The 24,379-nt window shown below is 40.4% G+C and overlaps 1 protein-coding gene across 2 annotated transcripts in view; it reads left to right on the top strand.

Moving 5' to 3' along the window:
- Positions 1 to 423: 423 nt before the first annotated feature.
- Positions 424 to 24,379, top strand: part of nsg2 (neuronal vesicle trafficking associated 2) — a 45,636-nt gene continuing 21,680 nt past the window's right edge. Inside the window, exons 1-3 of one of the 2 annotated variants that reach the window (XM_005727801.2) lie at positions 424 to 773; positions 1,168 to 1,334; positions 15,422 to 15,532. In XM_005727801.2, coding sequence (XP_005727858.1) covers positions 1,206 to 1,334; positions 15,422 to 15,532 — 240 coding nt within the window. In that variant the 5' untranslated portion in view covers positions 424 to 773; positions 1,168 to 1,205. Of the gene's footprint in view, positions 774 to 1,164; positions 1,335 to 15,421; positions 15,533 to 24,379 lie in introns of both variants that reach the window. The other variant, XM_005727800.2, reaches the window with a different exon arrangement.

Here is a 24,379-nt window from a genome sequence, read left to right as displayed (position 1 = left end):
TCCACCTGATAATGGTAAATTATTACGGACACGCCCTCTTTTGAAATATCAGCTGCACTGTTACACTGGCTGCGTGTCACTTGTTAAACCACCAGGTGGCGCTGTAGGACCAAAGAAACCAGTTTGAGTCCCGCATGTTTCATGCTGCCTTCACGTGATGCGTGTAATGTTGCTTCTTTATGGAAAATGTTAGTTTTAAAACTGGGGAAATGAGAATATTAAGCAACTTCTAAGTGATCGGGATGTCATATTCAGGGTGGAGAGCAAAATCAATCCGCTCCAAGCAGTCCACTTTTATTCTTCGGGTTAGATCTGTGATTCACAACGCTAGATCCTGACCCGCTTTAATTCATTTAACAAACAAAAGTGACCAAAATGCTCTAAAATATTTTGGTGAAAAATCGGACTTTACCCGGTAACTTGAAAGGCAACGACAGTCCAGTTTCCACTTTGGCAACACAAACGAGACTCTTAGAGGAGGAAAAATAAACCAAACATCCCCCTAGTGGCAACTCCAGCGGCTTGGCGTTAGCAGCTCGGAGAGGAAGAGGCTGTTTGGATTAAGGGGGTTGGGCTGCCTGCTGGTAGGAAACCTGCCGCCAGACATCCAGTTTGTCTCCGGCGGTGCAGCGCAGCTTTCCCGCAGCATCAGCAGCAGCGACGCCGCAGAGCATCCTCCAGCCTCACCTGCTCCTCATCTGCGCTCCCTCCGCCTCTGTCCACACAAACAGTGCCGCAGCACGGAGGAACCGGGCGGACAAGGACGAGCAGCTGTAAGTATCAGCCTATTTTTTTTTACGCGTTATTCGTTCATTTTCTGATGGTTTTGTTGTGATAGAAAGAAGGTGCTGAAGACAGAATGCATATTTCCTTCCCCCCCCCTCCTTGTTTTTCGGTAGTTTTCACTCAGATACATGTTTCAGTGTAAACGAAAAAAAATTCCCCTCCCTCCGATTTCCTGTTTTTACTCTAATCATTCACCAATCAATCATTCAGGCATTATTTGAGCACCTTTTTGTGCGTAAGCTGCCTCACAGCTACACTCCGCTTAATTCAACATTTTTATTCACCGTTTCATTAAAAATCGTCCCCATCAATCAACCAGCGTTTGCCAGCTTTCATTGACTTGAGAGGCTGTAAAGGTGCAAAACTTCCTCTTTTCAGAAGCAGGCTTCGTGGAAATAAAGGAATACTAAAGGCTGAAGATGGTGAAACTGGGGAGTAATCTGCAGGACAAAGGCGCCAAACCTGTGAGCGTGGAGGACGGCTTTCAGAATGTGCCCCTCATCACTCCACTGGATGTTGGCAGCCTCCAGAGCCAAGCACCTGACAAGGTGAGAGACTGCCCACCAGCTTCTGTGCATCTTCTTCCCAAATCTGCCTTCGCTGCCATTGCCTCAGTGCTTTTGACCTGTGCCATCCTCCCACACACAGACAAACACAGCAAAGGGGGAAAAAAAGGTGATATGATGGCTCTGTTAAGCTGTGGGAGGCATTTTGCTGTTATTGTTTGAAACCACTTGTCCCCCCACCCTCTTGAGGGGAGGATCACTGCAGATCAATACAAAGTTGATGTGAGTGTTCACCTTTATCTGGTGAGGAAGTATTTCACTCCTGATGGAGGTGATCTCCTGTTATCCCAGGATTGCAGGACCTCATATTTGTAGTTCACAATGGGTCACTAAATGTCTCAAAATCACGTTGATTTATATTATGTCGATTTTTACTTTTATTTGCCATCCGTGTGTGTGTGTGTGTGTGTATTATGTTTTCTTTCTCCATTTATTCACACATTCATTCATCTTATCTGTCTCCCAGCCATGTCCTTTGTCTTCCAGCTGAGATTAGGAGACAGATTTGGTGCCAGACAGACTGTCATTTGTCATCTTGACATCCCATAGTAACTGCGCCGCCGCTCGTTAATCCAGTTACCATGGTGGCAGTGCAGCGCCGATTGGTGTATGTGCCGGGTTGGAAGAGAGAGCAGCACTGATTGCGCATTATAAGAATTAATGGAATTAGGCAGCAAGGCGAGCTCATTGTCACTTTTTGCACACATGAAAGCTTTATTGTGGATTGTTTGTTTCGCTGTTTGGATGTAAGGATGAACATTTTTCAGCTATATTAATCCATATTTCTCCTCTCACCAAGTGACCAATGACTTGTAGAAGTAAAAACAAATCAAATTAGATACATTTTGAGAAATAAATCCATAACTTTGGACTGTAACTCCATATTTTTGTATTTTATTGGAGTTGGTAAACCAACAGAGAGCTATCAGCTTCATGTGTAGCTGTAAGAAGCTTTATGGCATGATTAATCCCCCCTATTTAGTTGCTGTTTAGCCATTTTTAGTGAAAAGCCTCTAACAACCAAATGTACTTTATTCACATCACTGAATGACAGACACGAAGCAACTAACTGGTGGTAGAGTGGAGCATTTAGGAGCTGGATATTTCCCTCTGGAGAACATCTGAGCTCAGAGAGAGTCAATATTGGAGCTACACAGCCAGCAATGGCCAGAAATACGATGACAAATGAGTGAAAATGTTGCTGCATAACAGCTGACGATGTTAATAAGTGTCTGGCTTCCATAGCTGGAATATTCCCATTAAGGGAGATGTCATTTCTCCGGACGTTTATACTGTATGTGGCAAATTTAAGAGGCTTATGCTGTGTGTTTAAATTTGAAGTTTAGCTGTGCTTGTGTTCTTCATATCATGGTCACCCCGTTTTTTGAAAAATGCGTTAACAAAGGGTTTAAATTTTTGAGCGTACACACACAAAACTCCACCGGAAGAAACGAGCTCCCGTTTGGCCTGCTGCGAGGCGAAACAGATAGCACAGCCTGAACCCCACAGCGCGGATTCTGCTGAGGGAAGCACAGTCGCTTTCCATTTCATTTACCTGTTAACTCAGGAGACCTGCCATTCACTGTGCTAACACACACACATGCGCACACACTTGCAATTTCATTCACGGTTGTGCTTGCGGGAATTCTAGCAGCGCATACTTACAACAAAGGCGGCGCGTGCGTGCACGTGTGCGTGAGTGACAGGTCGTCTCTGTCACCAGTTTGTGAAACGACGTTCTTAGTAGAGCTGTCAGTCATTTTACTCTGATTAAATCAGTCCCAGCAGATTCACCAACACTGCTACGTACTGTAGATGAAGCTGCCTTTGCACACACACACACACACACACACACACACACACACACACACACACACACACACTCACTCATTGCTGTATTACTGTACTGTGTGACTACACAAATATGTCTTATATTGATTACCTGAAAAGGGAGACTGACAGAGAGAATAACCTGAGTTGAGTATAAGTCCCCATCCAGTGACTTATTGCTGTTGACATTTAAGAGGAAAAGAGGTCAAACAGGATGGCTTGCAGTTTTTTGTTTTTTTTAATGTAATTTTTTTGTTTGTTTGGCTTTGTTTTTGAGTTTTTACATGCCTCAGGAGATGCATCCACAAAGATTGCATTTGCTTGCTGCTTTTGGATAAATCTGCTGACAGCTGATGCAGATTTTGCCGGCTTGCTCCCAGGACTGGGAAATTGTTAGTTCAGCCCCTCCGTGTGCTCATTTATTTTGTGCTCATTTGTGCATTCGGGCACTAAGCAAACAAAACCGTGGCAAGTTTTTTTTGTGTGTGTGTGTTGCTTTTAATCTATCACTATGCAAACGAAAGTGGATCCATTTGTTAACAGTCAGGACAGTGTGGGAGTCGGAAAGGTCAATTTGCTGCTTAATCTTAGCATTTGTTTGGAGCTGTAAGTGTGAGAATTTTCCTCCTGGTAAGTGATGCATGAATGCAAGAGAGGCCAAGAAATAATGAAATATTTAATTAGACATCCGATTTTATGAAATCTCTAGAAAATTCATCTGTTTATATTTTAAGCTCTTATGCAACAACTTTATAATTCATTTGGAGTCCCTTTTCTTTGGAGTTCCTGATTTGCATAAAGCCACCAATCTTGCACATGAGACCCAAAGCAGTCAAACTGTGGGTCAGACTGATAACATTAAGCTGAATCTATGCTATTCAGCTCTGGAAAGCACAGAGGACCAGACCGCTTGTTTCTCGTTGTTATCACCAGTGTCGGGTGTAATAGATTACAAAGTAATCACATTGCTATTTTTTTCAGTACCACACGTTGATTAAATAACATTACGTTATTTCACTATTTGCACACAAATACATAAAATGCACCCTTTTCTTCCTGCACACCTGCACTATAATAGACTGTTTTCAGTTTAGCAGGGAGGAAGAAAATGGTGGAGCAGTGTTTGACTTTTGAGGAGTATAGGTCTGAGAATTACCTTCATTTTCATTGTACAAAAATACCAGAGCACGGTGGTAAAATGTAAGCTTCACCCAGGACAGAAACAGCGGCACTGTACTGCTAACACAGCGTTGGCTCTTTGTAAGCATTTGCACGGAATGCTAACACAAAGCTAGCAAAGAACCCAAAGTGACATTAAAGCTGAGGGTATGCGGAGTCTAGCCCAGCAGCCAGAGCCTGATCATAAACAACAACAGTGATGAGCAGTCTGACTTGTAGCCATGTAGCATCCATTTCTACCTTTTTTTTGGACAGAGTCACTGTAGCAATCACTTAAAAGTCCCTTTAGGCTGATTTTCAATGTTGTGTCAATGACTTTGGTTTAAAAGTTAAACAATCAAAGACAGACCATGTGTATGTCCTCATTAGGATAGGGATTTGTACCAGCATGTCATGCTGTAATCGACAGTTTATATTGTTAACACACCAAGTGTGCTGCAAAAAAGCAACATAAAATTAAACATAAAACAAGAAAAGGAAGAAACCGAGATTCTGGGTTCATTTAATTCTCACGAGAAGGCAGCAGCATTGAGAATTTCATGGTTTTCTCCAAGAGTTGAAGCCGAAACACGGTTGCTTTCATGCATATTTCAGGTTGTCAGTGGGGCAGTTTGAACTCTTGTTGGCAGAGCTGAGACCACATTTTAGGAGGCAGAAAATTTTTTTCAGAGAGCTGATTGACCCGGAGCAACGTCCAGCTATGAGTCTGTGGCAAAATTGTGTTATTTTACTATTTCCATGTCTCCAAGTCTGAGGCCATGGTCTTCAGCTGGAAAAGGCTAGAGTGCCGACTCTATGTCAGGTACGAGTTACTGCTCCAAGTGGACCCTAACGTAACTCAGAGTCTTGTTCACGAGCAAGGGGAGCAGGAGATCTCGATTTAACAGTCGTTCTACGTTCTTACCTTCACCTATGGTCACGAGTTTTGGGTAGTGACTGAAAGAACGAGGTCGTAGATACAAGTGGTAGAAATGAGCTTTCTCCAAAGGGTGGCTGGCCTCGCCCTTAGAGACAGGGTGTGGAGTTCGGCCATCCAACACTCAGTTTAGAGGCGCTACTGCGCCACATCAAAAGGAGCCAGTTGAGGTGGTTTGAGCATCTGACAAGGTGTTCTGGGCATGTCCCAGTCAGAGGAGGTACTGAGGCAGACCCAGGACACGCTGGAGAGATTATATCTCTTGGCTGGCCTGGGAGTGCCTTGGTCTTGGTGTTGCTGGAGGATGTGGCTAGGGAGAGGGAGGTCTGGGCTTCTCTGCTTAGGCTGCTGCCCATGCGAATAAGCAGAAGAAAATAGATGGATGGATGGATGAATATTCAATATTGGTGTCATGAGGTATGAATACACATGTTCCCAAATGCAGTGGTCTGATTGGTCAGATCTGTTTATTTTGATCTGAAAAATCTGAAAAATTGAGCTACAAATGCTGTAAATTTGTGCTGCAGATTTATGCAGTTGATGTGAATGACTTCATTAATAATAAAATATTCACAAAGATTTAAAAGCCTTAATCCACAGTAATGCAACAAGTAGTGTAAAGAATTACATTATTCAGGGAGTCATTAAGTAATGTAAAGTTTAAAAAATGACAGGAAGTGTAATACATTACCTTTTTTGAGTAAGGAACCTATACTGGTAATCATTTTGTTATTTGACGTTGATTGTGTCTGTAGGAAAACATTCCTTTGTCTAAATCAGAAACTGTAGACTCGTTGCGGCGACAGGCTTCATAATCTCACTGAATACTGGGTTGCTGTTTTTGCCACTTGCCCTATCCAGAAAGAGTTCACTGGTAATCAGCTTTTATCATTCTCTCAAAATCTGATCTGAGACCAGTTTTGTTCTCTTTGTCCTTTAAAGCCAAAGCGAGGTTTTAGTAGGTCATGTGACCCGACTAGTACCCCACATCAGCGGTGCGGTTGTGAGCGGCTTTACAAATACGAGTCCAGCTGTTTTCTCCCTGATCCCTGTCTGATGAGTATGTGACCTTGCCGGCTACAGGGTTACTCGGGGATATTTGCAGATTTTTGCAGGGGTGGGGTAACTTTATGACAGTAAAGTTCATACACTTACAGGCACACCAACGCATGGAAGGAAAATGCTGCTGAGGCATTAGAAAAGCATTAGATTTGATTTCATTTGGGCAGAGATGCATCACGGCCTCTGCTGCGCTACCAATATCTTGATTGGATTTCTGGTAGTTTGAAAGAAAATCAACAACAACAACCAGAGGAGGGTGGCAAGAGGTGGAATGACTCTGAGAGAGACACGCAGATCGTTTCTGTTTATCATTCCTCTAAGAACAAAGCTAAGCTACCAAGACTTGCTTCAAAGGCAGTAAGAGACTTACAATCACTTTCTTCCTGTTTAACACACATCCTCATTCTTTTATTGTTCTCACTTCCCTCAGTTACTTCAGAGACGCTTTCAAGTCTTGTTCTTTCTTTTTGCGATTCTTTGTTCTTATCCTCATAAATTAAAGAGGAATTCCTGGTATTGAGAACCCTCCATCAGGCAGTCAAATCAGTAATGGATCAGCGGATGATTTCTTATGCGTTGTGACGGCTTTGGGCCTCCTAACCAGATGAACCATCGCTCATGTTAATTTGCCAAATCGCCACAGATTCTAAATATATTTTTTACACGTTTATCTGGCTGGATGTGCACAGAGGCTGTAGGCCAGATCAGATGAAACGCAAAGCCTACACAGTCTGTTTTTTGTTTAACAGTTTGAATAGCGAACTTTAGCGGGGGATCATTTAGATATCTTTTTTTGTTTATGATTAGATTTAGATTCCATATAGAGTATTTCCCAAATGAAGAAATTAATCGTTTTGTCAATCATCTGTCATAACATGTTGGGAAACATGCATAAAAAAGGATAACAGTGAGTTTACCATCACTATAGAGTGAACAGCTGGTATTGCTTTGACTGAACACTAGTTAGTTGATGAATACCTTAAGGAGACCTAAGGACCATTAAATTCATGCAAAATAATAGACAGTGTCAGTTTATCTGCAGTATTTAAATGAATGAAATACATGTATGCATGTTCAGCCTTCAACAGTTTTGTGTTTATTTTATACTGTAGCAGCCATTCAGGGCTCATGCTTTCTTTCCACTGTGTAATCCAACAGTACTGCAGTGCTGCTGGTTGGTTGGGGTGTTGCACCTTTGGATTTAAAGCCCTGCTGGTTTATATTCTGTCTGTGTAGCCACAGATTGATTTCTACCTCAGATGCTGGGGAATGCAAATAGCTGCTCTTACTTTCCTGATAAGAGGACCAGCAGTACTCACTCTGACAGGCTAACAGAGACTTTCAGGATTGAGCCCCAGTAATTGTTGGGTCACGGTAATGGTGCAAAGCTTTTCTTTCATAGGTCGCCATGATTAAGATTTTTATTTTCATATGAACATATGAACTAAACAGCTGTGGTGATAAAAGGGTGGATATGGTCCGCAATAATGCTCAGGTAGGCTGTGGTGTTAAAACCATGCTCAGTTGGTAGTAAGTTTGCCAAGAACATATCCCCCTATGCCATTACACCACGAGCCTGAATTAGGGCTGTTCGATATAACGATATATATCGGATGACGATATAAAAACGTCTATCGTTTCATTTTACGCTATCGTTTGTTTCGTGGTGTCGCAAAATAAACTGTTTACGGCAATATTTTTTCATCCTTTTGATGGTCACTGTAGTGGCTATATTAATTTCTTCTTTCTCTTATATTTTATATAACCACACTACTGACGGGCAAGCGCCTGTTTTTATGCGTTGTGGTTAGCAACAACGACGGTAACAGCATCACGTGTCAGCTTGTTTATGTTCCACATAAACCTTTCACAATAAAGCTCAAGATCCTGTTGAGACTTTTCAAAATAAACGGAATCACGTGAAAGAGCAGATTATTTACGGATGAGAAGCAAAAAACAAACAAACCTTAGACTCAAACGTTAGAACAGGCTTTTCCCCGCAGCACGCTGTGTAATAAATACTCACAAAGAAAACGGCGGTCGTTACAACTTATGTCTAAAAATGTATCGTTTCATGCATCTGTTAAAACACTCGACTCCAGCTACATGACGCGCAGCTGGAAACACTTCACGCAAGTCGAGCTGCCCGAGATTCACAGAATTTACAGAAAATGTTACATTTTTGTGATTTATATCGTTATCAGGACGATAGAATTCTTCAGGGTTCAGTGTGTCGTGCGTTCATAGACGTTCTTCTGCATATCTTGGTTGTATGGTCACAATACCAGAAATTGAGTAGTTAGTACCAGTAGTTGAATTAATGGACAGCCAATTCGATATCAAAACAAAATTTGTATCCCACATACTTAAAGATGAACTTCTTGAAGTTCTTTTAAAAACACTAACATGATGGCGGGTCATTTATTTAAAATCTTAACATTACATTTTGTTGACAAGACACTGACTGAAATATTAGAATATTTGCCATGTAACCTACTAATGTTAGAGTTACATCACGTTATTATAAGCATTTAATATCGCATCGCACAAAGCTGATTTCACAATGTTAGCTGTCAATCTAAATAGCAGCGTGCATTTCAGGATAACAAAAAAAAGATAACACTTTGGATACTTTTAATTTAAACTGAAACTCACTCACCTTCAATTCTCTGAACAGATCTGGATGTTCTGCTGCCTCTGTACCTCCAGTGCGAAATAAAAACAAATGCAGTCACATTTAAAGAATTTTACTCTTAAGTTCTGATGACATCCCTACATGGATGTAATAAGCAGTTATTTGAGTTTCTATTGGCTTTTTATTAACTTGAAGTAGTCTGGCTATTCTCTGTTGACCTTGGACATCAATAAGGCTTTTTCACCCAGAGAACTACTGCTCACTTTTTCTCTTTTTATGGATCGTTCTCCATAAACCTTCGAGATGGTCGTGTAGGAAAATCCCTAACAATCACAAATTTCTGAAAAACTCAGCCAAGCCTGTTAAGTACCAACAACCATGCTATGTTTACAGTCACTTAAATCACCTTTGTTCCCTATTAATTCCCTTAATTCAGTTAAAATTTCAGTAGGTTGTCTTAACCACATCTGGAATTCTTATATACTTGAATTCCTGCCATTTGATTGGCTGAATACATTTTTGCATTAGCCAGGACTTGGACAGGTTTAAGTAATGAAGTGCATTGTAGTATGAAGTACTCAGATTAGATTTGCAGAGATCCCCGTATTTATGTGTTGAAGACCATTATTTAAAAAAAAATGTAAATAGATTTAAAGATAATATAGGCTGATCCAGCAGGTAAAAAACAAAAGTAACGTTATAACAGATTTACCTTATTTTAACTAGTTAAGATAAAAAATGTGCCAACGTGAATGTCTGCTGTCATTTAAATTAAATATTAATCGTCTTGATTTTAACATCAGTTCATCCTGTTATAACTCATGTTGTACAAATGTTCTTCTCTATTTTTAATGGTTTTCATTAATTATTTTTATCACAAGGAATCCCGAAGAATCAAAGGTGTCAAAAATGTATTTACAGCTGCTTTCCATGCTAAACTTCACCAAAGACCAACTCTCTCCCACAGCTCAGTTCTTAGGGATGAAAAACGAAACAGCATTCACTGCGATAACAGGTCTCACATACTGGGAAGATGGGCAAAGAAGAAATGTTCTGACAGCTTTTCCACAGGGGATATCAAATCTGAAAAAAATAAAAAAATAATAATACTGTGACTGGAGATGGAACGATGGAGAGACACAAAGAGAGAATGGCAGGCTGAGATTGATGAGCTTAAGCCATCTTTTCTGAAATGCACTTCATATACTTCTTCGTGCCTTATTCAATCACTTGCTCCTTCACTCAAATATAGAAACGTGTGTTTTCAAAAAACCCCACATATCTATAAATTCTGTTGGCAACCAAAGTGTCCATCGTCACATTGTGAGGCAATCATCAGCTTACTGCACAGAGATATATTACAGATCTAAAAGTGACTCTTGAGTCAGACACAGAAGTATTAAAAGGTCACAGTGAAACAGGATGTTTACATAGAATATACATGACTAATTTGATATCTGTAAATAGACTCTCAAAGGAAATTGCTGGAGAGGCTGTACCCATGTAGGTGGGGGAATCATTAACCCGCCTCTTCCAGATGTAGAAGCGCTTGCCAGTGATATATTAAAGCAGCTACAGAAAATTCATGGTGATGTATTTTTAATACGGGTGGTTTAATTTGAAATTTTATTCACAGATGCAGTAGAAGGAATGAAATATTAATAGCTAAAATAAATATTTTTTATATACAAACTGATAAATAAGACTCAAAATTTGGATAAAACGGTGTTAGCGTGCAACGCTGGTATTCTGGAAATTAAAATTGTGTTTTCACACTTACAGGAATATGTTACCAAAACTGCAGGATGTGCTGCACCACTGCTGAGACAGAGAAGTACCACCATGAACAGTAATAATAGTACAATAGTACAACTACAGGGGACTAAATGGGTTGTGTAATCTCCCACTGAATACGTTTTTTCATGTACCAGCTACCTGTACCAAATATTTGACCCCTTCCTGATTTCTAAGTCACACTTAAATGTTTAAGATAATAAAAGAATAATAATAATAGAGGTTAATCTGAGTGAATACAAAAAATCCTGGCCATATGTGGAAAAAGTAATTGCCCTCTCTTGTCAAATCATGAATTAATTGCATAGCTGAGTTCAATGTTATGAGCCATGTCCAACTCTGATTATTGCCAGACCTGTTCAATCAAGAAATCCCTTAAATAGGCTAAAAGAGCAACAGATCGTACTATGATTTAAAGAAACAAAGTAATGACTTCTATTATTCTGGAAAGGGTTTCAGGGGACTCTATAGTGAAAGCCTTTATCCACAAAAGGAGAAAACTTGGAACAGTGAACACCTTCCCAAAACAGCCTATCAAGTCATGTAAAAGGCCTCACTTGCCTCAGTTAAGGTCAGCGTTCTTAGTTTAATATAAGAAAGAGACTGGGCAAAAATGTCATAAATGGAAGAGATCCAAGGCAAAAACCACTGCTGACCAAAAAAGACTTCAGGACCTGGAAGTCTTGTTGCAAGTGATGAAACCATTAATTCCACTCTCTACCAGTAACTCCTGAAGGACAATGTCTGATCATCAGTTTGTGCCCTGATGCTAAAGTTCACTTGGGTTATGCAGCAGGACAGTCCACCTCTGAATGGTTCTTTGCTTGTTGAAAGATCTTCTGATAAGCATCCCTACAGCATTTTGCGGTGTTCCACTTTATAGCTGTCATATTTATTTCTTCAAATGGAAAAAAAAGAAAAAGTCAAGGCTTCACCAAAGCCACATTGGTTTATGTGCTGGGTAACTAAAATAGCTTTGGCAGCCTTTCATGAAAATCTGATATTTGCTGAGATATTTAATTTTGGCCACCTACCTGACTTTCACTGCTATCGCAAACACTTCACTGCAGGCTTTGCCAAAAAAGTGCACAATCATACTACTAACATAAAGAAATAAAAGGCTGCTCATGCACAATGATAATAATGCAAGCTGCAATTGCTTTTTTTTCAGTCTTCATATCACATCTGCATTATTTATACACATTTACATCCAGTGTTAGTAATAAGAGTTTTCTGTTCATAAATTTAAGGTTTCTCAGAGAGTATTTAGACCTGTCTAATCAGAGATGGTGCCACTTTGTTCAGGGGATATCTACGAGCTGGCTGACAGCTAACAGCTGTGTAAATGAGGCAATGTTGACTGATGGCCACTTCATTAGGTAATATGAAATAAAGGAGTGAGATTTAGAGAAGGGGAAAGAGTAATGAAGCAAAATAAAGCGCTGGTGTGTTTGAGCCTAGAGGCTGCGAGCATGTTATTGTGAAATGAGTTGGAGAATGGGAAAGTTGAGCCAAAATTGAGACATTAGTTACAACTATGGCAAGCCTGACGTCTGGTGTTACTGCGCGGAAAGCCTTGGGGCACCAGGGCCTCAGGGGTCCAATAAAATGCGCAGTATTCAGTACACCTACTGCGGCCTTCAACTGTTAGATAAGAGGTTTCTACAGCCAACTGACAGCTTTGTTATTCAGATAGTGGAGCCAGTTTGTGTGCGCAGCAGTTTCTGGCTTTGTCTCAAAGTGACGGAGAGCCGCTCAGAGGCAGCACAATTAGCCTCAAGGACACTGAGACATTGTTCTTCTTTTTTTTCCTCTCCATCCAGCTCTCCTCTGCTCTGTCATTTGTACTCTATTCTCTGCCCTGTCTTCTGTGCATTAGTATACAGGAAACGCACAAAAACAGTAGGGACACTTTGTCTTTTTAGTAATTGCAGTGGTGAAGTGCACGCAACCTGGTAAAAAGCACCTCTTTTGTTGTTCATTTACACCAGGGCCACAAAAAGCACCACAGAGGAATCAAAACTAGCAAGAGGGGACTGTGCAAATATAGCCTCCAGACAATCTTAAGAACTGCTTATACATGTGCGTGCAGCCAGACACTACTGCAGAAGTGTGACTTGCAATGCAAACTGTTTTTTATGTTTGAGTGTGCGTGGGTTGATATCTTCATCAAGAGAAGCTCAGCTGTAATTCCTATGTTACTAAGGAAATCCCATCTGCTTTCTCCTCCCACGTGTTTTGAACGTGGACCTCCTACAACACAACTGGAAGTCGGAAAGCAAACCAGAGCTTTGAAGACTCTGTGTTTGGACTACAGCTCCAAACCTGTTTGCTTGAGGAGTGCAAAATTGACACTACTGGGACAGTTTTTTGCTTCTTTTGTTTTGCTCTAGCTGCCAGCAGAAAATAGCAAGACAGCTTAGTAAGCGGTAACAGGTGTCTGATATGAGCTTTCCAAATCCAAGGTTTAATTCAGCGCCAAAATAAGAGAGCTAACATTGTTGCCTTAGAATATAATTATTGAAAAGTTGACTGATGTGCTGTAATCTCATACACTGTCTAATATCAGCTGACCCTCTTGACCCCAACTGGTCACAGCAGATGGCCCCGCCCCTCCCTGAGCCTGGTTCTGCTGGAGGTTTCTTCCTGTTAAAAGGGAGTTTTTCCTTCCCACTGTCACCAAAGTGCTTGCTCATAGGGAGTCATATCATTGTTGGGTTTTTCTCTGTATGTATTATTGTAGGATCTAGCTTACAATATAAAGCGCATTGAGGTGACTGTTGTGTTGGTGCTGAATAAATAAAATTGAACTGAATCGAATTTTCTAACCCTTAAACCTGCTGCTGGTTAGAAAGATGTGCCTTTGTCCAAACTTCCTATGACAATTATGCCTTTTACAGAGGAAACATAACTTGGGGTGAGGGGTGACTTCTTTGTCATATCTGTATACAGGAATAGGATTTGTTTGTAGAGGAAGCGCTAAGCACAATATTATAATGTTATTACCATAAGATTTGTTACTTTATGACCAAGAAAATGTCTCTGTCAAAATATCTTGGAAGAGCTTCTGAATTTTGTGTTTTACACTGACCAGCCACAACATTAAAACTACCTGTCTAATATTGAGTAGGTCTTCCTCATGCCTTTAAACAGCTCAGATCTGCTAAGACATGGGCACTGGATATTGGACAATAAATGGTCCTGGGTCCTTTACTTTGGGTGTGAGTTTTCCTTCTGGTGGAGGCTGCTGCTGCTGGAGAGTGACGTTGCCATGAGGGGAGTGCTTACATCCCATTTATGCTTCAGTGGGGAATCTATGCCGTAACGTAAAACATAACCTGCTCACACCTCCTGAGAAATAACTGCACGATGCATCAACGCAGCCCCCAACTACTGTGATTGGCCTGTTCAGCACAGTTGATTCCTCATGTGCATTTCTGACTACTCGCCACAGTTTCTGAATTTATCAGTGAGAGAATAACAATCATCAGCCCAGTATAAGGAATAAAAACCACAGCATCAATATAAGGACTCACAAATGTCTGTAGATTCCTGGAGGGAGATTGCTGAAACTATCAGAATGGATGTGAGGGACTGAACAAAAACGTGGAAAAAAAAACGAGGGACAAATATCTTTACCCCTAAAAGAAAAAGAAAACTGACCACAACAAACAGTAAGGACCCAGCATTTTATTTTTGTCTGTTGGCTGGCACCACGTATGAAGCATCAGGACATGACCACATGGTAATGAACATGTAACGAACCTGCGCAAGCATAGACAACGTCGACCACTTACAGAGGTTACATTGTAGACTCTACAAAGATTCCCCACAGAAGTCTGAATCAGGCTTCAGTCTGCAGCAATATTGAAGGGGGTGCTACGTGTCCTGTTAATATGCAGATGATTTTCAGGACCACAGACAGGTACAACACTGCATTGTAATTAGATGATCAATGATATTCACGCCATCTGTCAGCTGTTTGCTCATGCGGCCAAAGGACTGATGAACTTTTGCTATGTCAAGGCATCACCACTCCTCCTACAGCGTTGGTCGTATTTTAGTGAAGTGACATTAATTTAATAGCATTGATCCTCGACTTTTCAAGTCTCCTTGACTTCTTTAATTCTCAATAGTTTGTGCAACAAAACCAACCACTAGTAAGAAAACACAACTTTCTTTCTGCACGTTACATTAACCTTTGAATTCAGCTACAATGTTACTGAGCTTCTGGTTTCATTTGGTTTTTATTTTGAAGGCAGTGGGAAACAAACAGAATATTAGTAAATGAATGTTTCCTACTGGCTATTGCACATTTTTTCTGGACAAAATATTTCATAATGTACATTACAGTCTACTGAATGTGGATATGTTTTGATACAGATTGTTAACCAAGGATGATTCTGCACTTTGGCCCAGTTTTTATTAAGCCAACATGTTTCCTCCGTCACCTTTTTTTTGCACTTGACCTGAATGAACTGATTTTGTCAGGTGAAACCTCCTGCCATTTAATGCAGTTTGTAAGACCTTTGTGGCAACACGCTAAACGTAAATTAACCTTTCCCTTCCACGGTAATACCCATCAATCCTTCGCTGCCTTCAGCATCTTTGAGTATTTAACTGCTTTAATTTCGACTCTTCTTCTGCTTCCAGGTGGTGGTGAAAACTCGCACGGAGTACCAGACAGAGAAGAAGCGGCTGAAGGTGCCCAAAGTGGAGGAGTTCACCATCAGTTTTACTGATGGAGTGTCTGAGAGACTTAAGGTAAGAATTTACATAATAGAAACTCACAGTGTGCTTAATTATCTTCGGGGTCTGTGATGCAGAAATAACAATTCTAATAATGGGTGTCCGGTGGGTTCTTTATCATCGCAGCTATAATTGCATGAAGAATATTGATTCATCTAACATGTTCCCCTTTGGCCTACCCAAATGAAATCCATGTGACCAGTTTGAACTGTTCGTTACATTTAGAAATGCAGCTGCAGTTGTAGTGTAAATACTCAGGAAGTAGACAAACAAATGAATGAATCTGGGTTATGATCAGCTCATGCAGACATGAGACTCCTGCTCTTTCTATAACAATCTTTCTCACTCACTGGCATGCAAACTCACAGTCTTCCCCGGTGACTGAAATAACAAGTTAGGTTCTATAAGCCAGAGTTTAAAAAGAAATTGTGTGTATCGTGCAACAAGCTATACAGGCTTCATACAGTACATTAACATGAAATTGATTTAGCCACAGTTGCATCCGTGCTATTCACAACACTCAGGATAGTCATTTATTTCTTGCTTGCATAGCTGTAACTCTGCCTAGCAACCACTACACAAACACACAGATGTTCCAGGACAATAAAGTTAGTCAGGTTAGCTGTCCTGGGGAAGTTTACAGTAGTAACACGATGCAATCCCTGTTCTGTCATTAATCTTTGCCAATACTAGTATTTGGTGAATTTGCGTTTATTATTATATTTGCAAAATACCACCATATGTCTTGGTCATATTATTTTATTTAGTTGTATTTATCTGCGACACCTTAATGGCCGGTCTGTGAAGATATTGTCGGACATTAAACTCCGTGGTCCGTGGCGCAAAAAAGGTTGGGGACCGCTGCTTTAAAGTATTCGTATGTCATTTATTGTCTTTGCAGAGTAGGCACTTCTGGATTATTTTTGGAAAAGTGTCTCTTCCTGCAGGGCATTGCACCACCAAACCAAACTAAGGGATGTTTACAGACACTCTAATTGTGGAATAATTATAAACTTAGCACAAAAAGTAAGGACATTTGTGTTTGGTTGATTATTTTTTGTATCTTATACTGTTGGAAAGTCTCTTTATTCCTCTTAAATTGTGCCACATTTTTCAGGAAAATGTATTTGTGGGTTGAGCAGCAGAGTAGAGTGTGTGGGTTGTGCCCATGAAAGTCTTCTCTGCCGATGCCAGACAGCTTATTCTGCTACTGATTAGAGCAGGGCAATATGGCCAAAAATATTTATCACGATATATATTTGAAAATTTGCAATAATGATATAACTGACAATATAATTGACACTGGACAAAATATTTTACAATGCCACAACTTTATAAGTGAAAAAAACCCCCATCAATGTATTTTTACTTAAACAAGCAGCTGTTTTTTATGTGCATTAAAGCTATATAAAAATGTAACAGTGCAAATGCAAATTCCTTGCTGACAGTTTAACCAAAAGGCATTTCCAGTGGAAATTGGCTGACATATCCTCAGCATAACCAGGTATAATATCCACAAAACTTAAAAAGAGGTTATACACACACAATACGGTAATATTATGTTGAAGCACAGTACGTATCACTCCATGAGGCTCCTGACTACGGTAGCTGTAATGCTCAGACAATCCATTAAGCGGTGCGGCTTCGTAGCTTACCAAAGTTGTACTAAAACATTTTTGACAGATTTTTTAACCGTGTATCACATAAAATCGGTTCAACGTCAGTAAGCACAACAAGAATTCATACATAAGGCGCACCGGATTATAAGGGGCCCTGTCGATTTTTCATCAAATCAAAGGATTGATTTTAAGTGTGCCTTATTTTCCGAAAAACACGCTAATAACGACGGCCTGCTTGCATGCTCTACCAAAAATTGTGCTTTGTTGTGTATCTGACGGACGAAAACCAAACCAGTCCCACACCACTGAAGTTGCAGCATTTTTACAAACCAATGTTAGTTCATCTGTTTCATTCCACGATCCACTTTCGGCCTTCTCGTTCTCCATTACCGCCATGCTTTTTCCGCCATGTTCGTATAAAAATAAAGGCATTGCACATGCGCGTTTTACCCATATTCTATCGCGATATTTCACTTTCTTATCATTGCCTAACATTATACTGGTGTTACCGTGAACGGTATGATATGGCCCAGCCCTACTACTGACTCTTGTTTTAAGATGGTTGAAGAATGGGATGCCATGCCACAGCATTGTGTGACCAAGCTGGTGACCACCATGAGCAGGATGTGCCAGGCTGTTGTGGTTGTGTTTGGTTCTTTCATGTATTTCTGAGGCCCCTGTTTGTTAAATAAATGAATAGTGAAATTACCAACATGTCTTGTTTCTTTAGACTTCGATCATCCAGTCCAGTAACGACACCTAAAAAGAGTCAAAAACAGAATGAGCTTTTTGGCATTGGCAGAGATGATTTACCACATTTTCATGAGTGCAGCCCACATGCTCAACTCTGCTGCTCAACCCACAAATCCATTTTCCTTACACATGTGGCACCATTTAAGGGGGAATAAACAGGTTTTCCGGTAGTATAAGATTTATTGTCAAGAAGCATTGTTACAAGAAAGAAGTAATCGACCAAACCCAAATTTCCTTATGCACATAAGCTTAGAATTGGAAGGCCAAAGTCTACAGTAATAGGTAGATCTTTGAAAAGATGACAGTATAGCCATCTCACTATGCTGATGTTATATTCTAGCCAAGTCTTAAATCCAGTGCTTTTGGTCGGGGCTTTATGTCACGTTTCTATAGGTGTCAGCATTTATAACGAAAACAGACTTACTTTCCATCCCAGAGAAGATTTGTCTTCATTTACATTTATCAATAATCTAATAATCCAGACGATTTATTGAAGTTGTTAACCACTAGACAAACTGCCTGGCTGTTTGCATTTTTTCCCCTTTAATCTATATATACCAGTGCACAGTCAGAAGGCAGAAAGCACACTATTTCATACAGTAATGACATGACATATGAAATCCTCAACAAAAACAACAATGGCCTTCTTGAAAGAAAAACAACCACATGCAAATTATTCCACTAAAAAGCAGCTCTTTGAAGGTGGAAGCTACCCGAGCTGACAGGTACAAGGGTTTGGTTTACCCAGTAATGCTTTACAGGTATAGATATTATATTCAATGTCAATATAACTAGCTACAGCATAGCAGTCTACAGTGCCTACACAGTGTGGATTAAAATCTAATAGGACACATTTTCTGGCAAAGCGAGGACCTTTACTTGAATATTCAAGTACAAATAATTGATAATTCTTCATCTTCGGTTTTATTGGCATTTTAATCTAAGCAAGGGAGCTGTGTGCATCTTCCAGCACCACCCTTCTTTGCCACAGGGTAGAACAGGTGACTTGAGCAGCACGAGTGTGGATCACAGCGCTCCAAAATCATCCACGGGCGCTGTCTGCTCTGTTTCGCTGTCGTTAGGGGAGACCAGAGAGATCTCACGTTGTCATGGCAGCAAAGAAAACCTCCCTCCATGGCAACCCTGACAGGGAGCAAGAGAGGAGGAAAAAGTGCACGAGCAGAGGTGTGTGCATGTTTAGGTGTAGGTGAGGGTGTGTAAATGAGGTGTAATACTGGTCTGAGATGTCCTTCGAAGCAGGAGAGAAGAGAATCGGATCCTGGAAAACATGAGATGTGCTGTGTGTTCGGACTGTACTGAAGCTGTGAAGTTTGAGCAGAAAAATGTGTCTTTAGATTATCCCGTAGCACATGGGGTGAGCTCGGTGCCTTGGTAGAACATCAGACATAAGTTTTGTTCATGATATCGACTGAGTGCAGCTGCCTCTGGGTTCCCTTACTAGTTCCCAAGAAGCCAATTAAAGGGCTTGATGCCTTTTGTGAGTCCCGTTTTAAGTGCTTATTGGCTAAGCATGTTTAGGAGGTGGTTTGAATAAATTTTGTGTGTCAATATAGTCTATACAGTTTGCTATTTTTGTTAAAATGCTCTCTATCTACATATAGCATACAGCACATTTTAGGAATTTCATTGAGAAACATTTTAAATGTGAGACGAACAAACAGACCCATCTAAGTATCTTTCAATTACAAGTAATTACCTTCCTTAACAACTCTTTGAGGAGGGAAGTTTTTAGGGCTCGAAATACATTACAATTGAATGTTGTATAAAAAGGTTAAGGAGTGTTTTTATTGCACCACTGGTAACAAAAAAACGTTTTTAGCATGGTTGTCCATTGATTTTCCTACACTTATCCAATTCACGGTTGCGAGTGGGGGCCTGAGCCTATCCCAGCTGCCATAGGTTGAGATCCTGGGCGGGTCACCAGTCTATCACAGGACTAACACAGAGAAACAGACGATTATGGCAATTTAGATTTAGCAATCGGCCTAATTCCCTACTAAATTTGTGTTTTTGGCCTGTTGGAGGAAGCCGGAGTACTGGGCGAGAAAGCCATAAAGACACAGGGGCAACATGCAAACTCCACACAGAGAGGCCCAGCCAGATGTTGGAGTCAAATCTAGAACCTTCTTGCTGTGAGGCAACAGTGTTAACCACCATACTGGACTTTTTCCATATTCCAAAATCATAGTTTAACCATGGCAGACCTACAAAAATAACATCTATAGTTACATAATTAAGCAGCCTAGTGAAATTCCCTGAACAGTCCTGTTTTATTTTCATTTGGAATTCCTTGGAATTCTCATTCACAGCTTTCCTTGACCTTATATCTTTTATCAAGTACAAGGAAAAGTGTGGATTTAATATCACACTGGATAGGTCTTTTGCACACGTTCCAATGTGTGGCCCCTTGTCGTATAGAGGAAACTCAAAAATGTACACAGTGAGAGTGTTGCTCCTCTGAGCTGGCCAGAATGCTGCGGCAGACTCTACAGTCATCCCTGGTTTACCACACTACGTCAGCTTTTGTTAGCTAGATATGCGTTTCAGTCCGTGGGATTTTTATGGTATGTCGGGTAGTTTTGGGTGCTCAACTGAACCGACTCGCTTTGTTTGACTGACAGAGCCGATCCTGCAGCCGGGCACACATGCATATATGCAGAACAGAGTGCTGCACGCTGTGCAGTGCAGACATTTCTAGATGAAAAGCTTGCACATCTCTTCCCCCTTTAAAGCTCTGCAGATTTTGTTGATGGATGAAGAGCTCAGAGTGTAAAATGCTCTCTAATCTGTCCCCCCCCACCACCTTGTTTCTGCTTACCACTCACCATCCTGCTTCTTTATTTCCTCTCCTTGCCTCTTTCTGCTCGCAGCACTGATGTTGTTTTCTGGGTGGATTTAAAAAAGCTTTTATTTATTTTAGAAATTTGAAAGTGTTACTTGCCTGGACAGTGAATGAAGGATAGTCGATCTGAAAAAGTGAGTCGAAAGAATAGTTGATTCTTTTGTTACCTAAAAGGGAAAAAAAAGCATAAAATACATTTCATTATTTTTTGTGTCATGAGCATTACAGCAGATACATTTAGTAATTACTTTATTCTCCCATTATTCTTTCTCCTTGTCTGTGTCGTTCAATCCTCCTTTTTCTTAAACATCCATCACTTTAGAACGGGTTCATGTGACATTGATTCCTGTTTCCTCGCCTTCTTCCCTCCCTCCTACTCTTGTTCTGTCCCTCACCGTCTGTCTTTTACCCTCCTCCCTCCCTCATTTTTCCTGTCCTCCTGATTACTCACAGTAGAGATGAGCTGCAGTGTATTCCCTGTAGTTGTTTTGTTCCATGAATGAACCGAGGAGGGCACCTTTCCCACCTCATTAGCTATAATGAAGACGGACAATAAGTTTCTGAATTTCACTGCATGCCCCTGATAGGTAGAGAAGGAAGATTAAAGTTGATACTGCAGGCAGAGAAAGAGCTCATCATATTTTAGTATATCCAAGTATATTCCAAAAAATAAAACATACAAAGTACAAGTAAAGTATTGGGCCACACCTTTAATTTTAAGTGTTTTAGGTATATAAAATATCAAGCACCTAGCCAGCTTCTGTCGGTGTAATGTATAGGTGGCCCAGTATACATATTTCTCCCTATAGTAAGGAAGCCAGCTCCTGTATTGTGTTATGGTATATTGCAATATATTTCGTGTCTTTTTTTAATCATTTAAGCAACATCAATCATCAAGTACTAATTGATGCTGTCTTAAAGGCTCCTGTGCAATCACTTTAAAGAAAGAACTTCCAGTTTTCCTACTTACTCTCAGAATGACTGTGGAAAATTATGACATCCAACCAGTCTGTTTAGCATATTTGTTCAAATTAGAATCCAATAATGGAAATTTTCTCAGGAAGTGATTTTGTCTCAGTTCAAAACAGACACTGGATTTTATATGCATGAGGAATGGTAGTTTATTAAAGCCTAATGTTTTAAGATCATGTTTTGTGTGAGTTATTTCTATATATTACTCTTCTTAAATGCATTTTTAAATCATTTTCACATTAGCTCCCAGTATACTAATTAGGAGTTGTACATTTTATGGTAATATACTGTCTATGGAGATTAGTAGGTACATAACAGCTGATCAGACACTATTACTATGGGCTGTTGTTCTTGCTATGCTTTGCAATAGAATATCTGTGCAGTACTATACCTGTGTGACATCACAGATAGTGGATTTAAAAGTGTAGTGAAATATCTCATCTGATGCACAGTTTTAAGTAAAAGTGATGATTGACGGGATCATACAGCCTTAGACAGGGCTTCTTTTATAGCACATGACACAGTAACATGAGCACATGAACAGAGATTTGTACACAGAAACAAACACCTGTGGTCAAGAGGGTGGTTTGCGAATTTAAAAATGTATTTACAGCGTTTTGGATTTGAATTCACCTTACAGCCCTTGCTCCAAAAGATCTATCATTCTCAGCCACAAGACTGTCTCATAAAATGATAGTACGGAGATCATCTCTGGCACTGTGGATTGGAAGAGGGGGGAAAGATTAGTCTAGCACAGCAGGGCAGGGATTGAGAGATACAGGTGTATAGATTGATGAAGGGGAGAGTTGTGTTGTCCAGCTTGGTTTCTGGCTCGCTTGTTATTCAGAAAACATGGTGTAGTTGGCCAGCTTTTTTCCTCTTTACACACACTTCAAACCCACTCACATACATCAAGTGCTGACACGCTCACACACCCAGATAAATGCCAACACAAACTCACTCGTGCGCAAACATACACATGCATAGACACGGGTAACATGGCGGTGCCACGACTGCCAAGCCGAACACGCTCGGTGCCAGCAGAATTTAGCAGGTAGCAGTGGGAGAGGCAGCTATCGTCCAGAACAATTATCCCGTTATTACCTCCATTTCGCCTTCAGATAAAAGCTTTGCTGCATTCTGCCGCCTCCACAGAAGGCCTTCACTGTTTGTCAGGTTGGAAGTAATTACTGCTGTGGTTTGACGCCTTACATGGCCTCCTGTTCCACGTATTGCTCTTCCTTGTTTTGTACGGATGACTAATAGTGCACTGATTGTAGGGAGTATTTGCAGCCTTCTTTTGATTAAACACCCACACTCATGCACTCGCGCACATTTGAACGCCAAACCTTGAACGCCGGACCTTTAGTACTGTTTAAGCAAAAAAAACCCCAAAAAAAACAAGAGGGAGGCAGGCCAGATGCTTTTTTGTTGATTAGGGAGAAATTTTCCAAAGCACACATAATATTGTATAGAATCATCAAAAATATCTGCAGTACAGCTGAGGCCAGAAGTTCACATGCACTTGACATGGGCATGAATTTCTTGGTCATTTGGGGCTTTTAAGGATTTTTTTTCATGATTGTGCAGCGTACACCTTTAAATGAATTTAAAAAACACGAGTCAAGTGCACAAATTTGAATTTATTTTCGATTGTCTCCAATCCGCACGGAGTCAAACATATACAAACACTCTCTTAAATATTTTAAGCGAGTAAGTAGTGCTGAAGTTTTGCAATGTCTTTTAACTTCACAAGGCCTATTAACGTCTGGTTAGTGATCACGATTGATCGATTAGAACAACGGGAAAGTCCAAGGAGGTCAGTAAAGATCTATGATGAAGAATTAAGTAATTGTCAGGTACACAATTCCTCCCCTCGCTGACACCTGAAGTAGTTAACATGACACTGAAGGACACTTTAGGAGGAATTTAAAGAAGGTCACTGACGTCTTAAACAGTTAGAAATCTTACCTTGGCCAGCGTACACGTTAGCATTAGCAACTTAATTATTAGCACGTACCCGTTAGCCGCCTTAGCCACCTGTTATCATAAACCTAGCGGCTAGCGGACTGACCGCACATGGAATATTGAGCTGCAACGGAGCAAACTATGGACACATGGAGAACCGGGCGGGTTGCTGGCTGTGCAGAGCCAACTACTTTTTCTACTATTACAATAATTTATTTTTAATAATTTGTTTCTTATTTTGTTGTTGTTTGCTGCTCCGTTTTTCTTTATTTTAGCAAAACTATACCACACATTATCCAAAGTTCATTTTTAACATTTCCATAATGGTCTTCTGTATTAATTAAACTATTTATTTTGTTTATTTATTAGGAGGTAATAAGCTGTTTGGCATTGGCAGAGAAGATTTGGCAAGTTTTTCATGGGTGCAATTCAAATACTCTGCTGCTCACACACATTTTACTTACAACTGTGGCACCACGTAAGGGGAAATAAACAGGCTTTCCAAAAGTATTTATTACAAAGGAGCATTGTTTTAAAACCAAACATATATTTCCTTAGTTTCTGGGCTAAGTTTATATGATACAGATGGGTCTAGTCATCCTTGCTAAGTCGGGACTCCGCTACTGGCTCCACATTTAGGTTCCAAAAAACCCTCAGAATTTCTTTTTCTTTTTTTTTTCTTTTACA

Source organism: Pundamilia nyererei, unplaced genomic scaffold (genome assembly GCF_000239375.1).
Source record: "Pundamilia nyererei isolate P.nyererei 1_Seehausen unplaced genomic scaffold, PunNye1.0 scaffold00026, whole genome shotgun sequence".
NCBI lineage: Eukaryota > Metazoa > Chordata > Actinopteri > Cichliformes > Cichlidae > Pundamilia > Pundamilia nyererei.
Note: the sequence above shows the minus strand (reverse complement) of the source record. Positions and strands in the feature narration are given on the sequence as shown.